The sequence below is a fragment of the Anopheles gambiae genome, chromosome 2 (assembly GCF_943734735.2).
Source record: "Anopheles gambiae chromosome 2, idAnoGambNW_F1_1, whole genome shotgun sequence".
Classification (NCBI taxonomy): domain Eukaryota; kingdom Metazoa; phylum Arthropoda; class Insecta; order Diptera; family Culicidae; genus Anopheles; species Anopheles gambiae.
This window is the reverse complement of record NC_064601.1, coordinates 2,977,048-2,995,842: the sequence shown is the minus strand read 5'-3', so window position 1 is coordinate 2,995,842 and position 18,795 is coordinate 2,977,048. Positions and strand designations below refer to the sequence as shown.

Below are 18,795 nucleotides of genomic sequence, written 5' to 3'. Positions count from 1 at the left end.
ATGCAGGGCGGCAATGTGTTGTTAACAGCATGCGGAGAAAGGAAGAAAGAAAGCAACTAACAACACATCACTTTTACACCACACCAGCTTTTGCAAATGCAGGCCACGGTTCGACCTACACGCACACACACACATACAAACACGCCGTTACGCGCTGTGAATGGATGACGCCAACCGGCGGATTTATTTTCATGCAGCGTAGTGTGGTGCATCCACCCACACGCACACACTCACACACACACACACACACACTCACACAGACACACAGATTGCCTGACGCGGAAAAAAAACTAGATCCTTTTGCACCACCACCTTGCTTCGTACGGCGTTAATCCTTGCTGCCTACCGACACACGCACACAGCGCTCCCGAACGCCTTCACACCATTAGAAAAGCCCTCACACGCACAGCACGCTTGCCCTAGGAGTGTTTGTGTGGCTATTGTTGTTGTTGTTGTATTTTGTGATGTTGCCGTACCAGAGAGACCGCATGCGACTGTGCGGTGCTGGCTCGCGACTGAAGAAAAGCATACAAAAGAACGACCACCCCAGTGGCACGGCGGCGCTTGCTATGTTGCCGTTCGCATCGTACACACACACACACTCACACAGCGACGTACACACGCACTGACAGCTAGCAGCACACTACGGCAACACAGCACGCGCAAACCCCGAAACACACACCTATATCTACGCGCTTACATCGCGTTCGGGCGCGATGATTTGTTGTGCGTGCGCCACTGTCTCGCCATTTGCCGGCGAATTCACTGCTTGTGGACGGTGGTTTTGGGTAGCAAATAAATGTTGAGCAAAATAACACACAACCCTGCGCTCAAACGCACGCCGAACACGCTCCACACGCACGCACACAAGCACAGCAGCACACGCAAAAGCACGCAGGCCGGTGAGAGCAACTGTCCGGGGAAAATGGCCGCCCTGCTAGCGCCCTCGGGCAAATTGATTGTTCCGGATGGCGACTGCGGTGCGCAGCACAGCGACCCGTTTTCCCGAAAAGCTGCCTGCCGAATGACCTTGGGCTACAACTCCAAAACGCGCGTCTCTTGTTGATGTCAGCTGTGGGCACGAATTTAGAACACCAGTGGCACAGCAAAAGAAGAAAAAAAAAACAACAACCACACACAATCCAATACTTTTCTATTGCGTTGTTAGGTGCGAATTGCTGTTCGCCGATGCACTCACACGCAACACCTACTTCAAACAATGCCAACCCAAACACACAACCCCTTTGAGGGGTGTTTTATGGACTCAGACCTCACATCACACGCGTAGTACGGCAGCATATTTGGGCTGCATTTAAGATGGTTTGCTGCTAAACACTCGACATTTTCCCAAACACACATGCTTCCTTCCTTTTTCTATGCATTCACTCACATTCACAATCACATACCTCGTCATAGCCGTAAAAACATAACCAAGCGAGGAGGTTTTATTTACTGCCACAATAAAAACTCACACCGACGGTAGCTTTCCGCGGTAGCACGGTCCGATCTCGGGCGAGTGTAAATTTGTTGTACCAAATCCCGCTGCTCGCTTCCCGTCTGTGTGCGTCTGATGTTGCGAGCGATGATGATTGGCCCAGCTAGCCAAGCTCGACGCGGTGACAGCTGTCAGTGGCAGAATCAAGATTACCCAACGAAACTTTCGATTTTTGTTTCAGAAAACAAAAGAAACGTGTTGCTGAATGGATTCTAGTAGAAAACCCGATCCAATTTGATGTTGTGCGAGCATTCAGAATATTTTTTCACTCCAATCGTCAAACTTTTTGCAGTTTGTTGGTGCATGTCATTTACATACACCTTGGTTTTGAACGAAAGCTAATGTCTGCCAAGGTATACTGAGAGAGGTTAAACTTGACGCTTGTTTCGGCTTTTGCTGCATGGGCTTAAAAAAAAGAAACAACAAATTGTCGTGTTGTTTTGAATTTCGTTTAATTACTTAAATAATTGTAATTCCTTCCCACGCGTTTAATTCAAGATACTTTTATTCCCAAACATACTCAACGAATTTTTAAAAAAAGTGCTTGATTTATTACAACAATTGACCACACCATAAAATTACAATTCAGTTCAACACGCACACGTATCACATCCCACCATACTCTTCAACAAACACGTTTACCCCGACGCAGGACGTCTGCAGCACCGGCAACAGCTCGATTCTGGACTTTTCATCCGCCTCCTGCACCGCCACCTCCTTCACGAAGGGGAAGTTCTGCAGGCGGGGATCGTTACCGATCCTAACGTACGCCGATTCCGTTGTGTGTAGCAAAATTTTGAACTTAACGTCCGCACCCTCCGGCAAGCGCTTTAAATTCTTCATACGAGCATCCAACGCCAGCAACGACTGTCGGAGCTCCTCCTCAAACGCACTCATGTGTTCATCGTTCTCCCTCGCCAGCCGCTGGTAGTCTAGGTTAAACACGTAGCTTTCCAGGGGATTGTCTTCCTCCTCGAAGAGGATCACTTCCAGCCGTCGCACCTTGCGGTTTCGTAACATTTCCCGGACAGCTTTTAACGTTTGCGCGATGTAGTCGTTCAGCGCACTGTAGATGGAAATGTACACCGGGATGTTATACGCCTTGCGGATGCGAAATATTGCCTCCGGGTAGAGTTTGCGCTTGTACAGGATGGAGTTGATGTAGATCTCCATCATCTCGACGATGACGTCTATTTCTGCAAACGAATAAAGCAACAATTATCACCTTCGATCCATTGCAAATTGCTGTGTATCACGGTTTTTACCCTGCTTTTCCGTAGCTGTGGCCATTTTGGCGCCCTTGTTTGCGTTTGTTGATGTTTCGGTATGTTGGGTGTGTTTGTTCACGATGACATTTACAACCTCCCCACTCCCCAGCACACGCCCGTCTGTTGTTTACCGGCCATGATTTGTTTTATGCTGCACAGGCAAATAATCAAAATACCTTCGCATATCTATGGTTACGAGACCATTTTCGGACTGCCATCTAGATTGCCAATATTGCAACAATTATGTGAAACTTTTACTCACAGCATATGTAGTACTTTGCATGCATTCTGATGTTTATTCCATCTTCATTTTTAAATCCAACCAATTTCACTTCAACCACAACGCTCGTTCCGTTCTTCACGCTACTCTACTGTGGCCCTGTGTGATCGACGTTTGGCCATTTGCATTTGCTGATTGATTTTTGTTCGGGAATTGACATCGTAAAGCGGCAACATACGTCTCTTGCTGTTCGGTTGGATGTGCTTTGAGGGAACATCAATGTAGAGAAATATATTTTGCTAGCAAATGTGTGTGTGAGTGTGTGTCGGTCAAAACGGTGAGTAGTGTCGGGTCCAGTGTGTGTGTGTGTAAGTGTGTTTTTGTGGCACTAATTCCTATACCTAATCATGTATCCAACTAGTTATTGTTCTCGGGATGCAGGTTTGATATATTTTGTCTCTCCATTACTCTACTGCTCAATGGAAACTCCAAAAAGGACCAGAACTGGGTTCGAAAAAAGCACTCGATCGTATCGATCGTCACAAAGCAGCGATCAAACCCAAACACAGGCTAACTAACAGACATTCCACAGCGATAAGAGGTTTTAGAATTTCAATCGTTATTTCAATTCATATTTCTATCCTACGGTATGCACTGGTAATTGATCCTTAAGCCAGATGATAAGGAGAAGAGAATATCTAGTAGTGATGATGCCGAACCCTGTTGGGCTAGCCTGTGCTTCCATGTGAGGTGTCCTAATTCATAATTATTATCGAACGAAAGAGAGTTCAAAGGTACGTACAACCGTTAAACCACTTGCTGTTGTAACAAGCGTACATTATTATGGCTATTAAAGACTGCGAGAGAAAACGGTGTGCGAAAAAGAAGCGCCTTGAAGGCGCGCGCGCGCGCGTGTGCAGGTGACATAAGACGGTAAAAAGTAGAACGAACCCGGCCTGCCAGACGACCTTTTACAGCTTGATCTTGTCGGCCAGCGAACAGGACAGTCCGGTACCGTCCGGCTCGACGTTGAGCGACTTCACGACACCGTCCTCGAGCACCATCGAGTAGCGCTTGGAGCGCAGCCCTCCGAGCGGCGGCAGATCGGCCCCGAGCTCGAGCGCCTTCGTGAAGGCGGCGGCCGGATCGGCCAGCATGCGCACCTTGCCGGTCGCGTTGTGCTGCTTACCCCAGGCCGACATCACGAACGGATCGTTCACGGACACGCACACAATCTCGGTAGCGCCGGACGATTTCAGGTCGCCCGCCTTCTCGACGTACCCGGGCAGGTGCGTCTTGGAGCAGCCGGGCGTGAAGGCGCCGGGGACGGCAAACAGGATCACCTTCTTGCCGGCGCACAGGTCCGCCATGTTTACCTTGTTGGCGGGTGAATCCTCAAACAGGTCGATCGAGGGAATCTTGTCACCTTCCTGCAAAAGATAAAGAAATACATACGTTAAAAATATGCCAACAGCACTCACAGCAAAACACTGCCACTCACAGCAAAACATACAACACACACAGTGCAGGGCTAAAATCAGTGCAAACATAAGAAAAACGCGCCAACCCTGCTGCGGGCTGGAGATATATCGATTTATCACGGACCATTTACCCACCCAGTGCCATTATGTCATTTCACCACAAAAAGGAAACGTGCTGGGAAGACGTGGTTTATGAAATATAGATTGCTGTCCTTCGCCCCGCACCGAACAATAATCTACCCATTAATCCTACACCTTTATGCGCTCTCGGTGGCATATGCCCTTCGCTCGCCAACTAAGATTATCTTCAACCATCCTCAGCTCTCTGGGCGTCCAGCCGTTGTACGTAGAACGCAAATGAGGAGGTAATACATATTTCATACGGAACCCACCGGCTCTAAACGACCGTCCAACGATAGTGGAAAGCGACACACACACACACAACCACACACCTCACCGACCTTCCTTCCTTCCATTGGCTCGTCGGATCGTTGAGGTTGCTTTTTAATGAATCAGAGTTTGTGGGGTTTCGCTTGTTACATCGATTTTTGCCTTCTACACGGTTCTAATTTCCTCTCCACCCCTATTTTATGGGTGCAATCGAATGACTATCAATCCCTCCTCCACCCCCACCCCTCTGTTATTCTATTCTTACCCATTGTCCGGCTCGTAAGTGCTTCAGGCAATACAATACATTTAGCCAGAACCGTGTACAAACTTGCTGAATAATTGGTTTCTAATTTTAACGTTTAGCTCCTTGTTCGTATTCTCCTTTCTTCCTGTCCCTGTGTGTGACCTTCTCAAGAGTAGTCCTATTATCTTCTCCATCTTCTCGACCAAAACACACTTCACCCGACAGGGTGCGTGAGGATACACCTTTCCGTAATGTTATTTAAATGGCGTTAAGATCCACTTACCACGCCCGCAAGTCAGCACATGTGATTGAGTAATAAGATTTAAGGTTTTACCATTTCCAACAACCTTTTGCTGAAACAGGAAAAAATCTCCTATAATGGTCACCAATCATACCAATGAGACAAAGAAGTCGCCCCAAACCAAACGGTCAAATTGGCCCGTAAAATCGTAGGCATTCTTCTGCATGATGACCTATAAGCGAGAGTTGCTACTGTACTTCTAAACTCAATTAAAAGCCGTTCTAGGAATGGTAGAAGTTCCACTGCGCTCCTTCGACTAGAAGAGGTAAAGTTATTCTAGTCAAATTAGCGAGTTGATCAACCGTTGCCCCCAGTAACCCTAAAATCCTTTCCCACACTCTCTTCCTCTCACACACACATGGGGCTCCTGAATCAACAAATAGTAGTGTGCCCACCGCATGGGTTGGAAAATTCATCGAGGATGCCATGGAGTGAGGGGACCATCATCAGGGAGGCATAAAAAGAACACAAACGTTGATTCTATTTACCGACTCAACACAGCCGGAATGAAGGTTAAACAACCGAAACAGTATCGTCCACCGAGAAAGGGGTACAGAGAAAACAGGGTGGGTATGTTGGGGGTTAAGATAATATTCATCCATTCCATACAAACTTTCAGGGGTTTTTGGAAGCGTTCGCCGTACAAATTGGGCTTCGCCGTAGGACGGGACGGGTGTAAAACAACACCCAAAACCCAGCAGCAGAAAGAAAAGCATACAATATTCAACCTCAAACGATACGTAGCATAACTTTGAATAACTCCCACTGCCCACACCACCTCCGCCCATCGTTTGCTGCAACATCGGGTGGAAATTTCCCAAACGATAGGCACCTAGACTCAATGTGCTGGAAAATTCCAGCCACATGTGTGGTGGTGGTGGTGGGCGTGCGTGTGATGTTGCCGCGGCTTGTTGCTTTTCAAGTGGCTACCACCAATGGTGCTTATCATTCGAAACAAATGCAGAACGGAGTCGTTTTACAAACAAAACACAACTACGGAAACTTCCCCTTCTAACGAAGTACGTTACAAGCTTCTAGTAGTCAGCCCGATCCTTTTACTGTTGTTTTTTATGTGTGAAACTGAACAGCAGTGCCAAGCACACAGGTCTGTGCTCAATATCCAGCCAGCTGAAGAACAAGCGAGGCATCATAAATAACGAGAATGAACAAAACACACAAAAAAAAATTGCCTAGCTACAAATACTCCCGCGGTGTACGCTCGTTAGTATCGATCGTCGAGACGTACGTGCGAATTATTCGACCATCCTGTGCCAGTACTGGGACACCTTTTCGTCCTTCTCAGCCATTTCATCAACAACACTGGTAAGCACACACAGGCAACAACAAAAAAACACGGCCCCATTTCTGCCCGTTCTAGAAGGCATATTTGCATTTGCCTAATGGCAAACCAAACAACAAGCAACGCGGGATGGTGCGCTCATCATGCATCAGCGAGCATAAATGCAAATGCACCTCAACCGACGAGGACGACGCCGCCGGCTGGTTTTGTCATCCGTGTCGTTTGAAGAGTGTGCTCTTGGCGGTTCATTAGAGGCCCCACAAGAGGAGAGGTTTTAAAGTGTCGCACGGTAACCATGGTTACTATCAAAGCAAAGGTGATTTGCAGTGCTTTAAGCGAATGTAGTGTTATAAAATACAAACTCCACGCTTTTAGACACAAAAACAGCACACAACGTTCGAAAATAGCGATTGGAGAGTGGCTCCTATTCCTTTCCATTTTAAAAGTAAAATAATTCATTAACCCCAAGTTCACGGTCAGCTGAACTTAAAGTTCTGAAAGCGACACGCTGTGACGTTCTGCACCAGGGATTACGTGGCATCAGATCGTTTCTGATAGCTTTTGCTGCCATCAACCACACACCGGAAGCAATACCGGAAGCCTGGCGTGGTATGAAATGAACATAAAAATAACATTAACCACACATAAACACACTCACACGCCGAAAGAATCCTCCGATCTCAATCATTCTATGATGCGCTCGCGTGTCGTCGTCGCCGACACGGCAAATGAAACTCCATTACGGCGATCGCGCGCGCGTCTCATCCAAAAAACCGTATTATGTAATTTATGTTTGCTGATAATCTACGCCGCTAAGGGCCACCAGTGTGTGGGGCCATATCACACTACCACCCGAACCCGATAATTGCTTCTATGTTCTCCCATACACCCGGCTTCGCTTTGTTGCCTTACCTTAATTTGCACCATCTTCGACGTGTGGAATGTAGCAGCAGCGTTCAGCAACACGGGACGTCCGCACTGGTTCAGCACAAAGGAGTTTTTGACGACGGCACACGACGAACGCACGAACGAATGCATCGAGTAATCGCGCGCGCACACACCCGCAAGCAGCAGAGGGAACAAAACCGGATTTCGGTACGCGTGGAACGTCAACGAGTGTGATGGAAGCAGGCAGGCAGGCCGCGTGCTGGAGAGGTTGAGGGCGATGAAGGGCGCGCGTAATCGAGAGGGTCCTTATCTGTGAGACCAACAACAGACAAACACATACACACACAAACGCTGCCGGTTCGGTTCTGCAACGAAAAAGGGCGAAGGATACCTGCTGTAAAACGAACATTTATGTGCTTTCCTCATGTATGTGTGCGTGTGGGTACGCGGGGCAACGTTTCGTGTTGGTGGAGAATCAATTTTCCGTCGAACATGCCGGCGGAAAGATGCCGGCCATGATACGGAAAGAGAAATACAGACACGCACTTTTCACCGCTCTTTCCCGCCGTATTTAATAAAGCCCTTTTATCGGGCTATTATTTGCAGCTGATGTTATTCGATTTACTCGGGAATCGTACGCGGAAGATTTCTCCTTGCATAAGCAGCAGAGTGGCGGTTTTAAAGCGGTGAAAATGAAAAGCAAACAATCAAAGGCAATGGTTCTCTCTTTCCGGGGGGTTTGCGGTGCAATTTAGTGGAGTTTGATGAAAGGGGATGGAAATATAGTTCACCTGTTTTACGCCGATTTATTGTGGTTTCCACTTTATTGTTGCACAACACCTGCACAATGTTATTCACGGCAAATCGCTACTTGACAGCAGACCACAGTGGGCTATTTGCGAGCAATTGAGGACACATTTTTTATTCAAATGTTTGAGCGGGTTTTTAAAAATGCCTTATCAAATACCAGCTTTGTTGTGGAAGTGATTTGTTTCTGGAAACATGAGAAATATGTTTGAAATTATTTTTTTTCCACAAAAAGAAAGGATAATTAAAAAAATCTCTTTTGCTGTCAATTTTCTAGACCGGCTGACCTCCCTACTGTGCTACCAAAGTAAACAATCCAACAAAACAGCCGGTGCTGCTCCGCTGTCAACACATTGTTTTTCTGGATCGCTCTCACACATTCTAGAAACTGCATAGCCGCATACCTCTGGACGAAACTCGCAACTAATGCGCCTCTGGCGGTGTGATATTACCAGCAGTAAGTAACGGATTGGCCACAGTGCATCCATTCCCATTCGCCAGCTAACAGTTTCCCCCGCACTATCCCTACCAGATGGATGACACGGAAATTGAACTGTGCCCGCGCATTAGCACGGTGTCGAAGGACGGGCATGCGGATGATCCCGGCCAGCAGGTGAAATCGAACGCCATCGTGCGCTTTTCGATCGTGCAGAGTACGGTACCGTTCGGTCGGCTCAAGTGCAACACCAATCTCAACATGCCACCGTCCAACTGGCTGAGCAATTCGGCCAACTCGTACGGACTGGGACAGTTCCTGTCCCACCAGGCCGGTTTCAGCAGCTTCCGGATGGCGAACATGTTTCCCGATTGCGTTGGCGGCGTGGACGTGGTGTCGGATTCGGAAAACATCAAGCGTCTGCTCAAGCTGCCGTACTCGCGCAAAAGCGTCATCTCGATGATTGTGCATCGCATCGAAAACACGCTACTGATCGACGAGTTTGACGTGGCCAAGTATCTGCTGCTGCAGGAGGAAGCCGAATGGCACTGGCTGCGCTCGTTCATCTACGAAAACATTCTGAAGAGTCTGAACGACAGCGAGCGGAAGCTGTTTCTGCATCCCAAAACGCGCGAAGCATTTCAGCAGAAGTATCTCACCTCCAAGTTTCTGTACCACAGCTTGCAGACGGGGGCGGAACAGGAGGACGCGACCGCAAAAACTGAACCGCACGATGTGATACTGAACAATTGCGCACCGTACACGCCACTGCCCCACGCCGGACCGCTGCTGCCCGAGCCGACGGAGGAGGAGCACTTTCCCGATGCGCAGCAGAGAAATCACATGTTCAATCGAAACGTGATCTGGACGTTCGAGGACATCCGGATGCTGATCGGGACGGATCTGCCCATCTTTGGTGGAGCGAATCGGCCGTGCATAAGCCTACGGCTGCGCGACGAATCGAAACCGATCAACGTGCTGACCGGCATCGATTACTGGCTGGACAATTTGATGTCCAACGTGCCGGAGGTGGTCATGTGCTACCATCTGGACGGTATCGTGCAGCGGTACGAGCTGATCAAGACCGAGGATCTGCCACGGTTGGAGAATTCCGAGTTTTCTCCCCAGCTCATCCGCAACGTGGCCCAGAACATTCTCGCCTTTCTGAAGGCGAACGTCACCAAGGCGGGCCACACCTACTGGCTGTTTAAGGCGCGCAACGACGACGTTGTGAAGCTGTACGATCTGACCACGCTGTGCGAAGCGCACGACGGGGGCGGAACCACGGCAGAAGAGGATGGAACGGCCAAGAAAGGGGATACGGAGGAATTGTCCTCCAAACAACCGGCACCCACCGGTACGGGCAAGGTTGGGGAAGATAACAATCCCACCAGCCTGCCGCCGGGTGGACAGAATCCTTTCACCGTGCCGGTAGCGATGTTACTTTACACCGTAGCACGAAATATGAAAAATTCCGTCGAAAATGGCACTGTGTCGGCGTCGAAAGCGGGTGCCATCCGGACGCTGCTGAACAATTGCATCACCCTGCTGCCAAAGGAAAAGTATCCGCAGATTGTTACGTCCTCACATTACATTCTGTCCGATTTGCATATTCCCGCGGATACGGATCCATGTAAGTTTAGCAGCAGGTAGAAATTGTGTTTCATTTTAGACTTACAATTGCTTTGTTTGTTTGTCACAGGTTCACCCAAGTTCAACACCACGATCGACGAGGATGAAGACGACGATGTTGGCTATCTGTGCGGTGAGCGCAATTCCACGCCCTCGGAAAACGGGCTGGACGAGACGGAGGATGAAGCGCCAGCGGCTGTGAAGGAGCAGGAAGGGCAGCGGGAACCAACAGGAGGCGGCGTAAAGCTGGAAGCAGCCATCCAGAGCATCAAAGATACGCTCAAAGAGTATAAGGTGGAGGAGCGATTGGGCAAGCATCACAACTCCCGTCCGGCGCCACTGCTCTGCAGCACGGCGGAACGGTGCAACATTGCGCTGCAGCATATCGTCGACGGATTGCAGTGCCTGCAGTACTTCGACAACTACGAGGAGCAGAAGCAGCGCGAGAAGGAAAAGGAAGCCGAACGGCAAAAGATTGTCCACGAGGAGACACACCCGAACATGGCAAAGTCGGACAATGCGATCCCGCTGCCGTACCAACCGCTGCGCCCGGAGCCTTGCCCTGTCGATCCAGCAAAAATCATCCCAATGGGCTGGAAGGAGGGGTGCGCGGGTGCGCAAGAGGACAAGGATTCGGAACGGAACGGAAAGGCGGGCAAAAAGCGCTCGAAGCGTAAAGACGCGGACAAGCAACGAAAGGGCGGCGGCGGCGGCTCGAACAAGCCAGATGCCGGTCCCGATCGTGCCCCGGAAGCGGATCCGCGGGCGCTTTTGCTGAAGGGACAGATCGGTGTGATTAAATCGTGGAACGTGCACTTAAAGATACTGCTGTTCGAGAAAGCCTGCCTCGTGTATGCGACCATGGCAGAGCAAGAGTACGCACAGCAGCGATACGGAGCGACCTTGCGCTATCTGTACTCTGCCATCCGCTGCCAGCAGGTGGTGACGAAGCACATCTCGTGCGTATCCTCCCAGCTCGGCAACTTGCTGGGTCGAGCGGGCGATTGCTTTTTCCAGCTCGCCAAAGATTGGGATCGAATTGGCGAGCATCTGGCCCAGTTTGCGGCCCAGCATCCTCTCGATCAGCTGATTATGGAGGAGCTAGTGAAGGATATTGGCAGTGAGGTGGAAAACACGCTGCCCGTGCCGACGGAAAACATGGAACAGCTCATAGTGACCAGCTGCGGCTGCTACGAAACGGCCATTGCCGTGGCGACCAAGGACGAGGACGAGTTGCGGCGCCGGCTCGGCAGCGTTCGAAACGAGCTCGGCGTAAAGTATATGCACTGGGCGCAGGAAGAGTATCAGAAGTACGTGGAACGGACGGAGGACGGAGCGCTCGATTCGACGGAACCGTTGTATCAGCTGTTGACGAAGAAATCGTACGATTCGCTGCAGAAAGGCATCGCGCTGTTTGAGGCCGTCAACGACACGACGAATCTAGCGTTTCTCCTGTGCAACATGGGCCGGTTCATGCGGTTCCGGGCACACATTCATCTGGTCGGCGAAAAGTAAGACTTGTGTTGCAAACTTTATATCTTTTTGTTGTTAATTACCATGCTAACGATGTTCTCTTTCCTTTGTCTATAGACCGAACAATGTGACTGCAATGAAGAAATTCTACCACGAAGCATTTGAATACTACCATCGAGCGCTCGGGATTCTCGGTTCGCGCAAGGATTATCCGGACATGTGGTCGTTGGTTACGTGGGAGCTATCTACTGCCACGTTCAATCTGGCCAGGCAGCTGCAGGATCACAACGTCATTCCGGTCGATGGACAGGGAGGCCAATCGCAGTCACAGGAGGAAGTCGAGCAGGAGGTGGTTGAAATGCTGCAGCGAGCGTTGAAACTGTGCGATCAAGACAACAGCGGTCCCAAACAGGTCCTGTACTCCTTCCGTGCTGGTCTCATTCACCATCGGTAGGTGTTTCACGAGTAGCTTTGGAAAGTTTCTTTTATGTTTTAATGCTTACCTCACACTATCTTTTTTTAACAGTATTGCATCGTACCACCACATGTCGTACCGATCGACGGCCGTTGAACATCGCCGTAAAACATCCCTGCGACTCACAAAGCTCCACTACGAAAAGGCTGCCAACATCTTTGAAAGCCTCTCGGAACCGCAGGAATATCTGCAGATCCAAATGGAACGCATCGCGCTGCAGGAGTACCAATGCGAACAGGCGTCAGCATCGGCCGCAAAAACGTCCCACCTGCTCGGTGCCTTGTCCCTCTGCAAGCAGGCATATCCGCTAATCGAACACCTTGCCATCACAAAGCCACACGCCGTCGATGAGTCTCCGACCGGCACGGCGGACGGTGGCAGCAGCACCAGCACCAATGACGGTAACGCTGGCGGCTACGAGGAGCTGCAGAAGCTGCTGGAGCTGTTCGAAAAGCGGCTGCAGGTGATTTTGCGAACGCTCACGAAGCTGTCGCTTCAAGCGGCAGGCGACCAGAAGGACCCCACGGCCACCCATTACAAAGCACTGTTCGCGGTGGCCTTACAGAAAAAACCGGCCCAAGTAGCGGAAGATGTTCCGCCGCCCAAGGGTGGCGGTGAGGCCGGTGCAGTGATCAAAGAGTATGCCTTGCACCTGTCCAACGTTTTGCGGCAGATATGTGATCTCGATCGCGACCACGAAGCGGTAGCGCGGCGAACGGCAGCGCCGCGATAAACGGGCCCGGCGGGCAGGGCGGGTGTCTAAATTGTTGTGAATGAAACGCTTCCCGTTACTCGCTTTGTCGCCGCCGCTGTGTTGTGAAGTACGATTCATGTTTGTCGTGTTTTGTTTTTTACTGAAATAAACTCCGTACAATATCCGTACAACCGCGCTCTGTTTTAACGAGTCCGAAAACGCCGTCCTTGCGGTGACCCAATTTGTTGTCAAACGACAGTTTTCTAATTACCGTCGACAAAAATAGGTACATGGCTCGTGCGTATCAAAATTAAACACGACAACAAACCGTTTATCATGCCGTCTTGCGGGTGGGGGGGGGGGGGGGGGCGACTGTGTGTTCTTCAGTTCCTTGCGTCCGTGTTGTTTTTAATTTGATGCGTCTAAAAATTGTGACCTTCGTGTGTTGTTTTTGCGATGACAATTTCAGTCCGCGTGTTTTCTTCCCCCTGTAGAAAACAAAAACACGAATTTTTAATTCAATGTCTCATTATTTTCCGAATTTACTTGTTGACATCTTTTCCCTACCCGCGCCTATTATTAGCGTATGACGATGCGAAAGAAACGCATAATTTAGTCACTGCAATAAATCAAAAGCAATGTTTTTAGATTTTCATTTTACACGGATCTGAATCAAGGCAGGATGAAGCAATGTGGTGAAATGAGGTGCCATAGGATACTGTTACAACAATCGAAAGTTTAAAACAATTACTCTATCACTATCCTTAAGGTAATCGGCAAGGGCGTTTCATTCGCTGTACAGCTTGGTGAATGACCTTTGGCACTGATCCCAACGGCACAATCCTTCACTAGCAGTAGCAGTTTCGATTGACCACAAACCTTCAAGTTCATTGCCATTTACCCAACGGTCGCCTCATCTGATACCCGCCTCAAGATTGCAAGACGGTTCACGGGACATTTCAATGTCGTACGGCGCACCCTGTTTTTAAATTCCTTCAATGAAAGGGAACTGCCCGCCGCCGTAGTCCGAAAGAAGACATTTTGGCAACCGTATTCAGAGGGTGACTGTTTGTGCTGTTGGGAGAGTGAGAGGATACGGGATTAAGATCATCTACCGTACCCCGTGTATGGGACGGTTGTCTATTTTTACATAAACGACCCAAGAACGGTTAAGCAGCGTCTTCTCTGAGGGATGACGACTTGATATTGTTTGGTTGGATGGATTGGTGGTTGGCACATATCCCCACCACAAAATCGTTCGTTGCGTCGGTCCGGAAATGGCCAGCCGGACCGTAGGAACGCCAACCGATCGGGCAGTTGAGTCGCATCCTTCGACGGCTACACATCACAACAGTTAAACAAGCAACTCGTTGACAAAGTTTAGTAGTTCTCCGTGTTCTTCGTTAAGATCCAGCATGGGTAAAGGCAAGGGTGGCGGTTCCGGTGGTGGTGGTGGTGGCCAGCCGGGCGGTGGTGTAAGTAGAGTTTACTGAGACTCGGACGCCAGCAAGCACCGTTCGTGTTACTCTAGTTCGAACGTTGTTTCAGAAAAAAGGCCCTGCAGGTGGTGGCGCCGCCAAGGGTGGAAATGACACTAAAGGTGGTGCTGGCGGTAAAGCAGCAGACAAGGGAACCGGAAAGAAGGGTGGTAAAAAGTGATGGGATGGATTTCCTCGGACAGCAGCTCACCCCGACCTACTTCCGGAAGCGATAACAGCAGCGGATTCGGCCGGCCAGCGAAAGGGAGCCCCTTACGAATTCGAATTGTGATTTGGACTGTGAACATTATTATTCAAGCGTTTACCGATGTATTTATTGTTGGCTTTTTCCTGCGTGGCGCAAGCACTCGTACGCGGGGTTTGTGCTTCGAAACGGAACAAAACAACTACAAAAGACAAACTAAGCAAACTAGCACGCTAGCTAAACTCAAACCAGTACTCAATAGACACGAAACCAATCCGCTGCTGCAGTATTTTTCCATCTCTTTCGCTATTCAACCACCTCTCTTCGTATCCACCGCACATCTTTCACTAGGACGACGACAAGAGCACCTTCTCTATCTATGGTTAAGATTTGTTTTATATTATTTTCCTCGCAAGTGAATATACATTTAAAAGCTTTCAATGGAAATAAAAGAAACAAGCCATTCAAATACTACTACCTTGTTGCATTGATGATTCTTTCTTCCCAACTTACTTTTATCGGAACCAATCCTTATCTAAGCCGAAGAAGGCAGCCGCACCCTTGGCATAGTTCTGTGCCGTACCAGCAGACGTACTACTGCCACCCGCAGTGGCCTCTTTGGTGGATTGTTTCGTAGTCCCAGCAGCACTGTTACCGCTGCTACTGCCGAGGGTGGATTTTCCCGATTCACCGCCACCGGATGCGGACTTTCCTTTCTGTTGTTCCTGCAAACGAGAGGGCAAAGCGTGCATAAGTTTGGTGTATTTGGCCATTCAAGCAAGACGGTATAATTTTAGAAGCATTCGCACATGCACGCTTACGCGACGCGATTTTGTCAGCGAGCCAACATGGGGAGAGTAAAAAACCACAAACTGTTATTCCAACGAACTTAGCAACACGATTGGAATTAGTTGTAGAAAGGGATTAGTAGATGAAATATGGAGGAAATTAGGTAAAATTTAAAGGCGCAATATTATTAACACCCCCCAGAAAAAAAAGACACTCATAGAAACACACACTCAAACACAAAAACCTTCACCTTCGAGAAAGCGTCACCTTCAAATGATGAGTGACGAATACTAAGTTGAGAATGTAAAGGTCTGAAATAAAAATAATCTTCTTATAGGTACGTTCTTACAGCTATCGGGACCGACCATCTCACCTAGCAGAACGTAAATCATTATGCCATACCTTTAAACTATCGCCTCCCAGCGAAGCGGTCGTCAGTCCACTCGAGCCCGCTGTAGCCGAAGCGGTGTCCTTGCAAACAACCGGCAGCAGCGGGAACCACACCATGTTCAGGCTGTTCGAGCTGAGCGTAAGGATGTTTGGGTTTTTGTCCAACGGCTCCGTCCCTGCCCCGCTGGGACCCACAATCGTGCCGAGCTGCTCGCTGTGACATATGAGTGCGCCCAGAAAGTGCTGCAGCTTCAAGATGGATCGTTTCACGTTCGCGTTCAGATGGCCATAAAACACGTCAAAATCGAACGGATCGATGTACGATTTGAAACGGCCCACCAGTTCGTTGAAGCGCTCGTTCAGCTGCTTCTGTTCGCGCCCCATCAGCAGCAGCTGCAGGAAACGAACGTCGAGATAGTACTGCAGGGCTAGGGATTGGTTTTGCTGCACGAATTCCGTCCCGGCCAGCACGTCGTAGTGCTTTAGCAGCATCGTTGCGAGCCGCTCCACGATGTCGAGCATCGTCGGGCGCGGAATGGTCTGGGGGATGGCTTCGTTCAGCAGCTCGTACACGTGATGGAGACACTTCTGCACCGGGAAGCTCGGTTGCGACGGTACGCGAATGGTCGATTGAATTGGTTGATTGTTTTCATCGTTCTCCTCGATCGTAACCGTCTCCCAGACGGGGAAATCGTTCAGCAGCGCATCGTACCCGACGTCGGCGGAGAGTGTGGGCCACCGTTGCTGGAATCGTTCCACCCACAGCGTCCAGCACTGCAAACTCTCATCCTCGAGCAGCCCGGCCACCTTGGCCCATCGCTCCGGATCCTCCTCAGGCATGGCGACGGTCGATGAGGATGTTCGTCCCGCGTGCCAACTATCCGCCAGACCGATCGTCGTGGGAATGAAACATTCGCGCAGCGCCGGACAAAGCTCCCGGACGGCGGTGAGAAAACGTGCTAGCAGTGCGTACCGTTCGGCGGTCGGATCAAACTCAGCTGACTTGGTGGCCGTTATCAGCTCGGCTACACCGTCCACGCAGCACTGCCGGAAATAGGCTAACATTTCGTCCACCTCGGACCGTGTTGAGGAAGAAAGAAACGAACGAACGTCACGGGTTAACGTTTGCAGACGCCCGTTCAGTGAACCGATGAGTGCAACCAGTGCCGGTGTGTACCCGTGTGCCTTCATGAGCAGCTTGCGTGTGGATGGATTCGATCGATCGAGTGCAGTTTCCAGATTCATCGGCACGTCGTCGAGCGATTCCTTCCACACGAATGCTTTCAAATCGCCCGGATTGCCGGCCAGCAATTCCAGCAAGTCCGAGCGAGTTTTCTGCACCGTTTCGGTCCACGCTGACTTTATGATGCTTTGCATGCGATCGTTTATGAGTCGCTGGTAGAAGGTGGCGTAGAAATCGGTCCCTTCCGATAGTCCTAGCTTTGCGGTGACGGCACTCCAGTTGGACGGTTTATCCAGCGCGATAGCCTGCCTCTTGATATCATGCAGCGTTTTTATCGACGGCACCAGACTGACCAAGCGTTTCAGCCGACCGGCAACTGTCGTTTCGATGCTGCGCAGAAAAGCACTTACTGCAGTCCGCACGTTCTCTTCCGCCAAATCGATTCGCTCCAATCGGGGCCGGAATTTTGCAATCATTTCCGGAACCATCTGCATAATCATCGGATCCTCCGACCGTATCAATCCGATCGTTGGTGCCGCTTTATCCCCGGTAATGTGCTGTAGCTCGCGCTGAAACCCTCCCTGAACACCGTCCGCCTCCGCAGTGCCGTCGTCGACGAAGCACTCGTAAAACAGGCGCACCGTACCGATCAACACCTTCAAGCTGGCCAGCAGCTTATCCTTCACCTTCTCGTACACGGTTTCATTTTCATCCAGCACGTCGAGGAACGCTTTCGAGCGCCGCTCAGTAAACATGGACAGGGTCTGCTCTACCGGACACGACTCCAGCAGCAGCCAGCTGGCCAAGCTCTTGGAAACCACCGCAACCGAAAGCTCCTCGCGGCCCAGCGACTCCCGGCACGCTGCCTCGATGGTGAAGAAAAACTGGCTCAGCACCTGCCACTGCTTGGCGGCGACGGGGAATTTGCGCATCATTTCCCGTTCCGTGTCCAGGCTCAACCCCGTCGAGATGTGCCGGGCAAAAATGAACAGCTGCGTCGCCACGAAGTAGTCCTCCCGATCGATACGGCTCCAAATCATCTCGGGCAGGCTGGTCAGCAGCTTAATCTGCACAATCACACCGTGAAAGTTGTGATCGCGGTGCTTCTTCTGCATCCGCTGGTAGTCGGTGCCGGTGCGAAAGCCAATCAGATTGTGATCGTTCAGCTGCTGACAGCGGGCCGTGATGCGGTCGACATTGCCAATGATGGAACCGGCCGTCTGCTTCATGTCACCGATCGTATCTGCCGCCTTCAGCAAATCACGGTAGCGTTCACTGCGAGGGGAATGGAGGAGAATGCAATAAATAATATAAAAAGAAACACGCCACAGTGCACGGCCAAACACATACCCAACCATCGTGCGAAGTTCCTCGCGCTTCAGCTCAATCTCGTTCAGCACCCGCTTGTGCACTAAATCGATTTCGGCTACATTGTGCTGCTTGAACAGTTGATCCACATCGATGTTCAGTAAATCTAAGCTCTTCGCCATTCTGGTGGCGTCCAAACTGGCAATCGGTCCAATTCACTTGCTCGGGATGCAGAGGGTTCCCAATTTTCTATTGCCAACTCGTCACTCCGCCTACTGGTGTATGTGTGACGAACGATGTGATCACAACAAACGCACCACTGACGTCGGCTGTCTGTT

General features: G+C 50.2%; 5 protein-coding genes across 25 annotated transcripts in view; 1 reads left to right on the top strand and 4 right to left on the bottom strand.

Moving 5' to 3' along the window:
- LOC1281851 (transcription intermediary factor 1-alpha) overlaps positions 1–1,605 on the bottom strand; it is a 41,549-nt gene extending 39,944 nt beyond the window's left edge. For 4 of the 18 annotated variants that reach the window (XM_061642644.1, XM_061642646.1, XM_061642650.1 and 1 more), the window contains exon 1: positions 1,407–1,591. The gene's annotated coding sequence lies outside the window, so the exon portion shown is untranslated. Of the gene's footprint in view, positions 1–312; positions 513–1,211 lie in introns of those variants that run through there. The other 14 variants (XM_061642638.1, XM_061642648.1, XM_061642640.1 and 11 more) reach the window with 11 other exon arrangements.
- A 418-nt stretch (positions 1,606–2,023) lies between these two features.
- On the bottom strand, positions 2,024–2,923 carry LOC1281853 (DNA polymerase zeta subunit 2). Its single transcript, XM_321819.6, has 2 exons — positions 2,761–2,923; positions 2,024–2,691 (listed from the first exon to the last, which is right to left on the bottom strand). The coding sequence occupies exons 1-2, from the start codon at positions 2,783–2,785 to the stop codon at positions 2,102–2,104; spliced, it is 615 nt and encodes a 204-aa protein (XP_321819.5). The 5' UTR covers positions 2,786–2,923; the 3' UTR covers positions 2,024–2,101.
- A 108-nt stretch (positions 2,924–3,031) lies between these two features.
- LOC4577336 (peroxiredoxin-5, mitochondrial) lies at positions 3,032–8,531 on the bottom strand. 2 transcript variants are annotated; one of them, XM_001238544.3, is made up of 3 exons: positions 8,379–8,531; positions 7,612–7,952; positions 3,032–4,413 (listed from the first exon to the last, which is right to left on the bottom strand). In XM_001238544.3, the coding sequence occupies exons 2-3, from the start codon at positions 7,735–7,737 to the stop codon at positions 3,955–3,957; spliced, it is 585 nt and encodes a 194-aa protein (XP_001238545.3). In that variant the 5' UTR covers positions 7,738–7,952; positions 8,379–8,531; the 3' UTR covers positions 3,032–3,954. The 2 variants fall into 2 exon arrangements, with proteins under 2 accessions (XP_001238545.3, XP_061505251.1); XM_061649267.1 differs by having other exon boundaries at positions 8,134–8,426.
- A 136-nt stretch (positions 8,532–8,667) lies between these two features.
- LOC1281855 (erythroid differentiation-related factor 1) lies at positions 8,668–15,261 on the top strand. Of its 2 annotated transcripts, none has more exons than XM_061649261.1 (6): positions 8,668–8,851; positions 8,927–10,463; positions 10,533–11,973; positions 12,053–12,385; positions 12,462–14,579; positions 14,660–15,261. In XM_061649261.1, the coding sequence occupies exons 2-5, from the start codon at positions 8,927–8,929 to the stop codon at positions 13,141–13,143; spliced, it is 3,993 nt and encodes a 1,330-aa protein (XP_061505245.1). In that variant the 5' UTR covers positions 8,668–8,851; the 3' UTR covers positions 13,144–14,579; positions 14,660–15,261. The 2 variants fall into 2 exon arrangements, with proteins under 2 accessions (XP_061505245.1, XP_061505244.1); XM_061649260.1 differs by having other exon boundaries at positions 14,653–15,261.
- Positions 14,890–18,775, bottom strand: LOC3290456 (conserved oligomeric Golgi complex subunit 1). 2 transcript variants are annotated; one of them, XM_061649266.1, is made up of 4 exons: positions 18,500–18,762; positions 15,979–18,424; positions 15,827–15,887; positions 15,373–15,512 (listed from the first exon to the last, which is right to left on the bottom strand). In XM_061649266.1, exons 1-3 carry the CDS (start codon positions 18,637–18,639, stop codon positions 15,867–15,869), a joined length of 2,607 nt encoding a protein of 868 aa, XP_061505250.1. In that variant the 5' UTR covers positions 18,640–18,762; the 3' UTR covers positions 15,373–15,512; positions 15,827–15,866. The 2 variants fall into 2 exon arrangements, with proteins under 2 accessions (XP_551520.4, XP_061505250.1); XM_551520.4 differs by lacking the exon at positions 15,827–15,887 and having other exon boundaries at positions 14,890–15,512; positions 18,500–18,775.
- Positions 18,776–18,795: the final 20 nt, after the last annotated feature.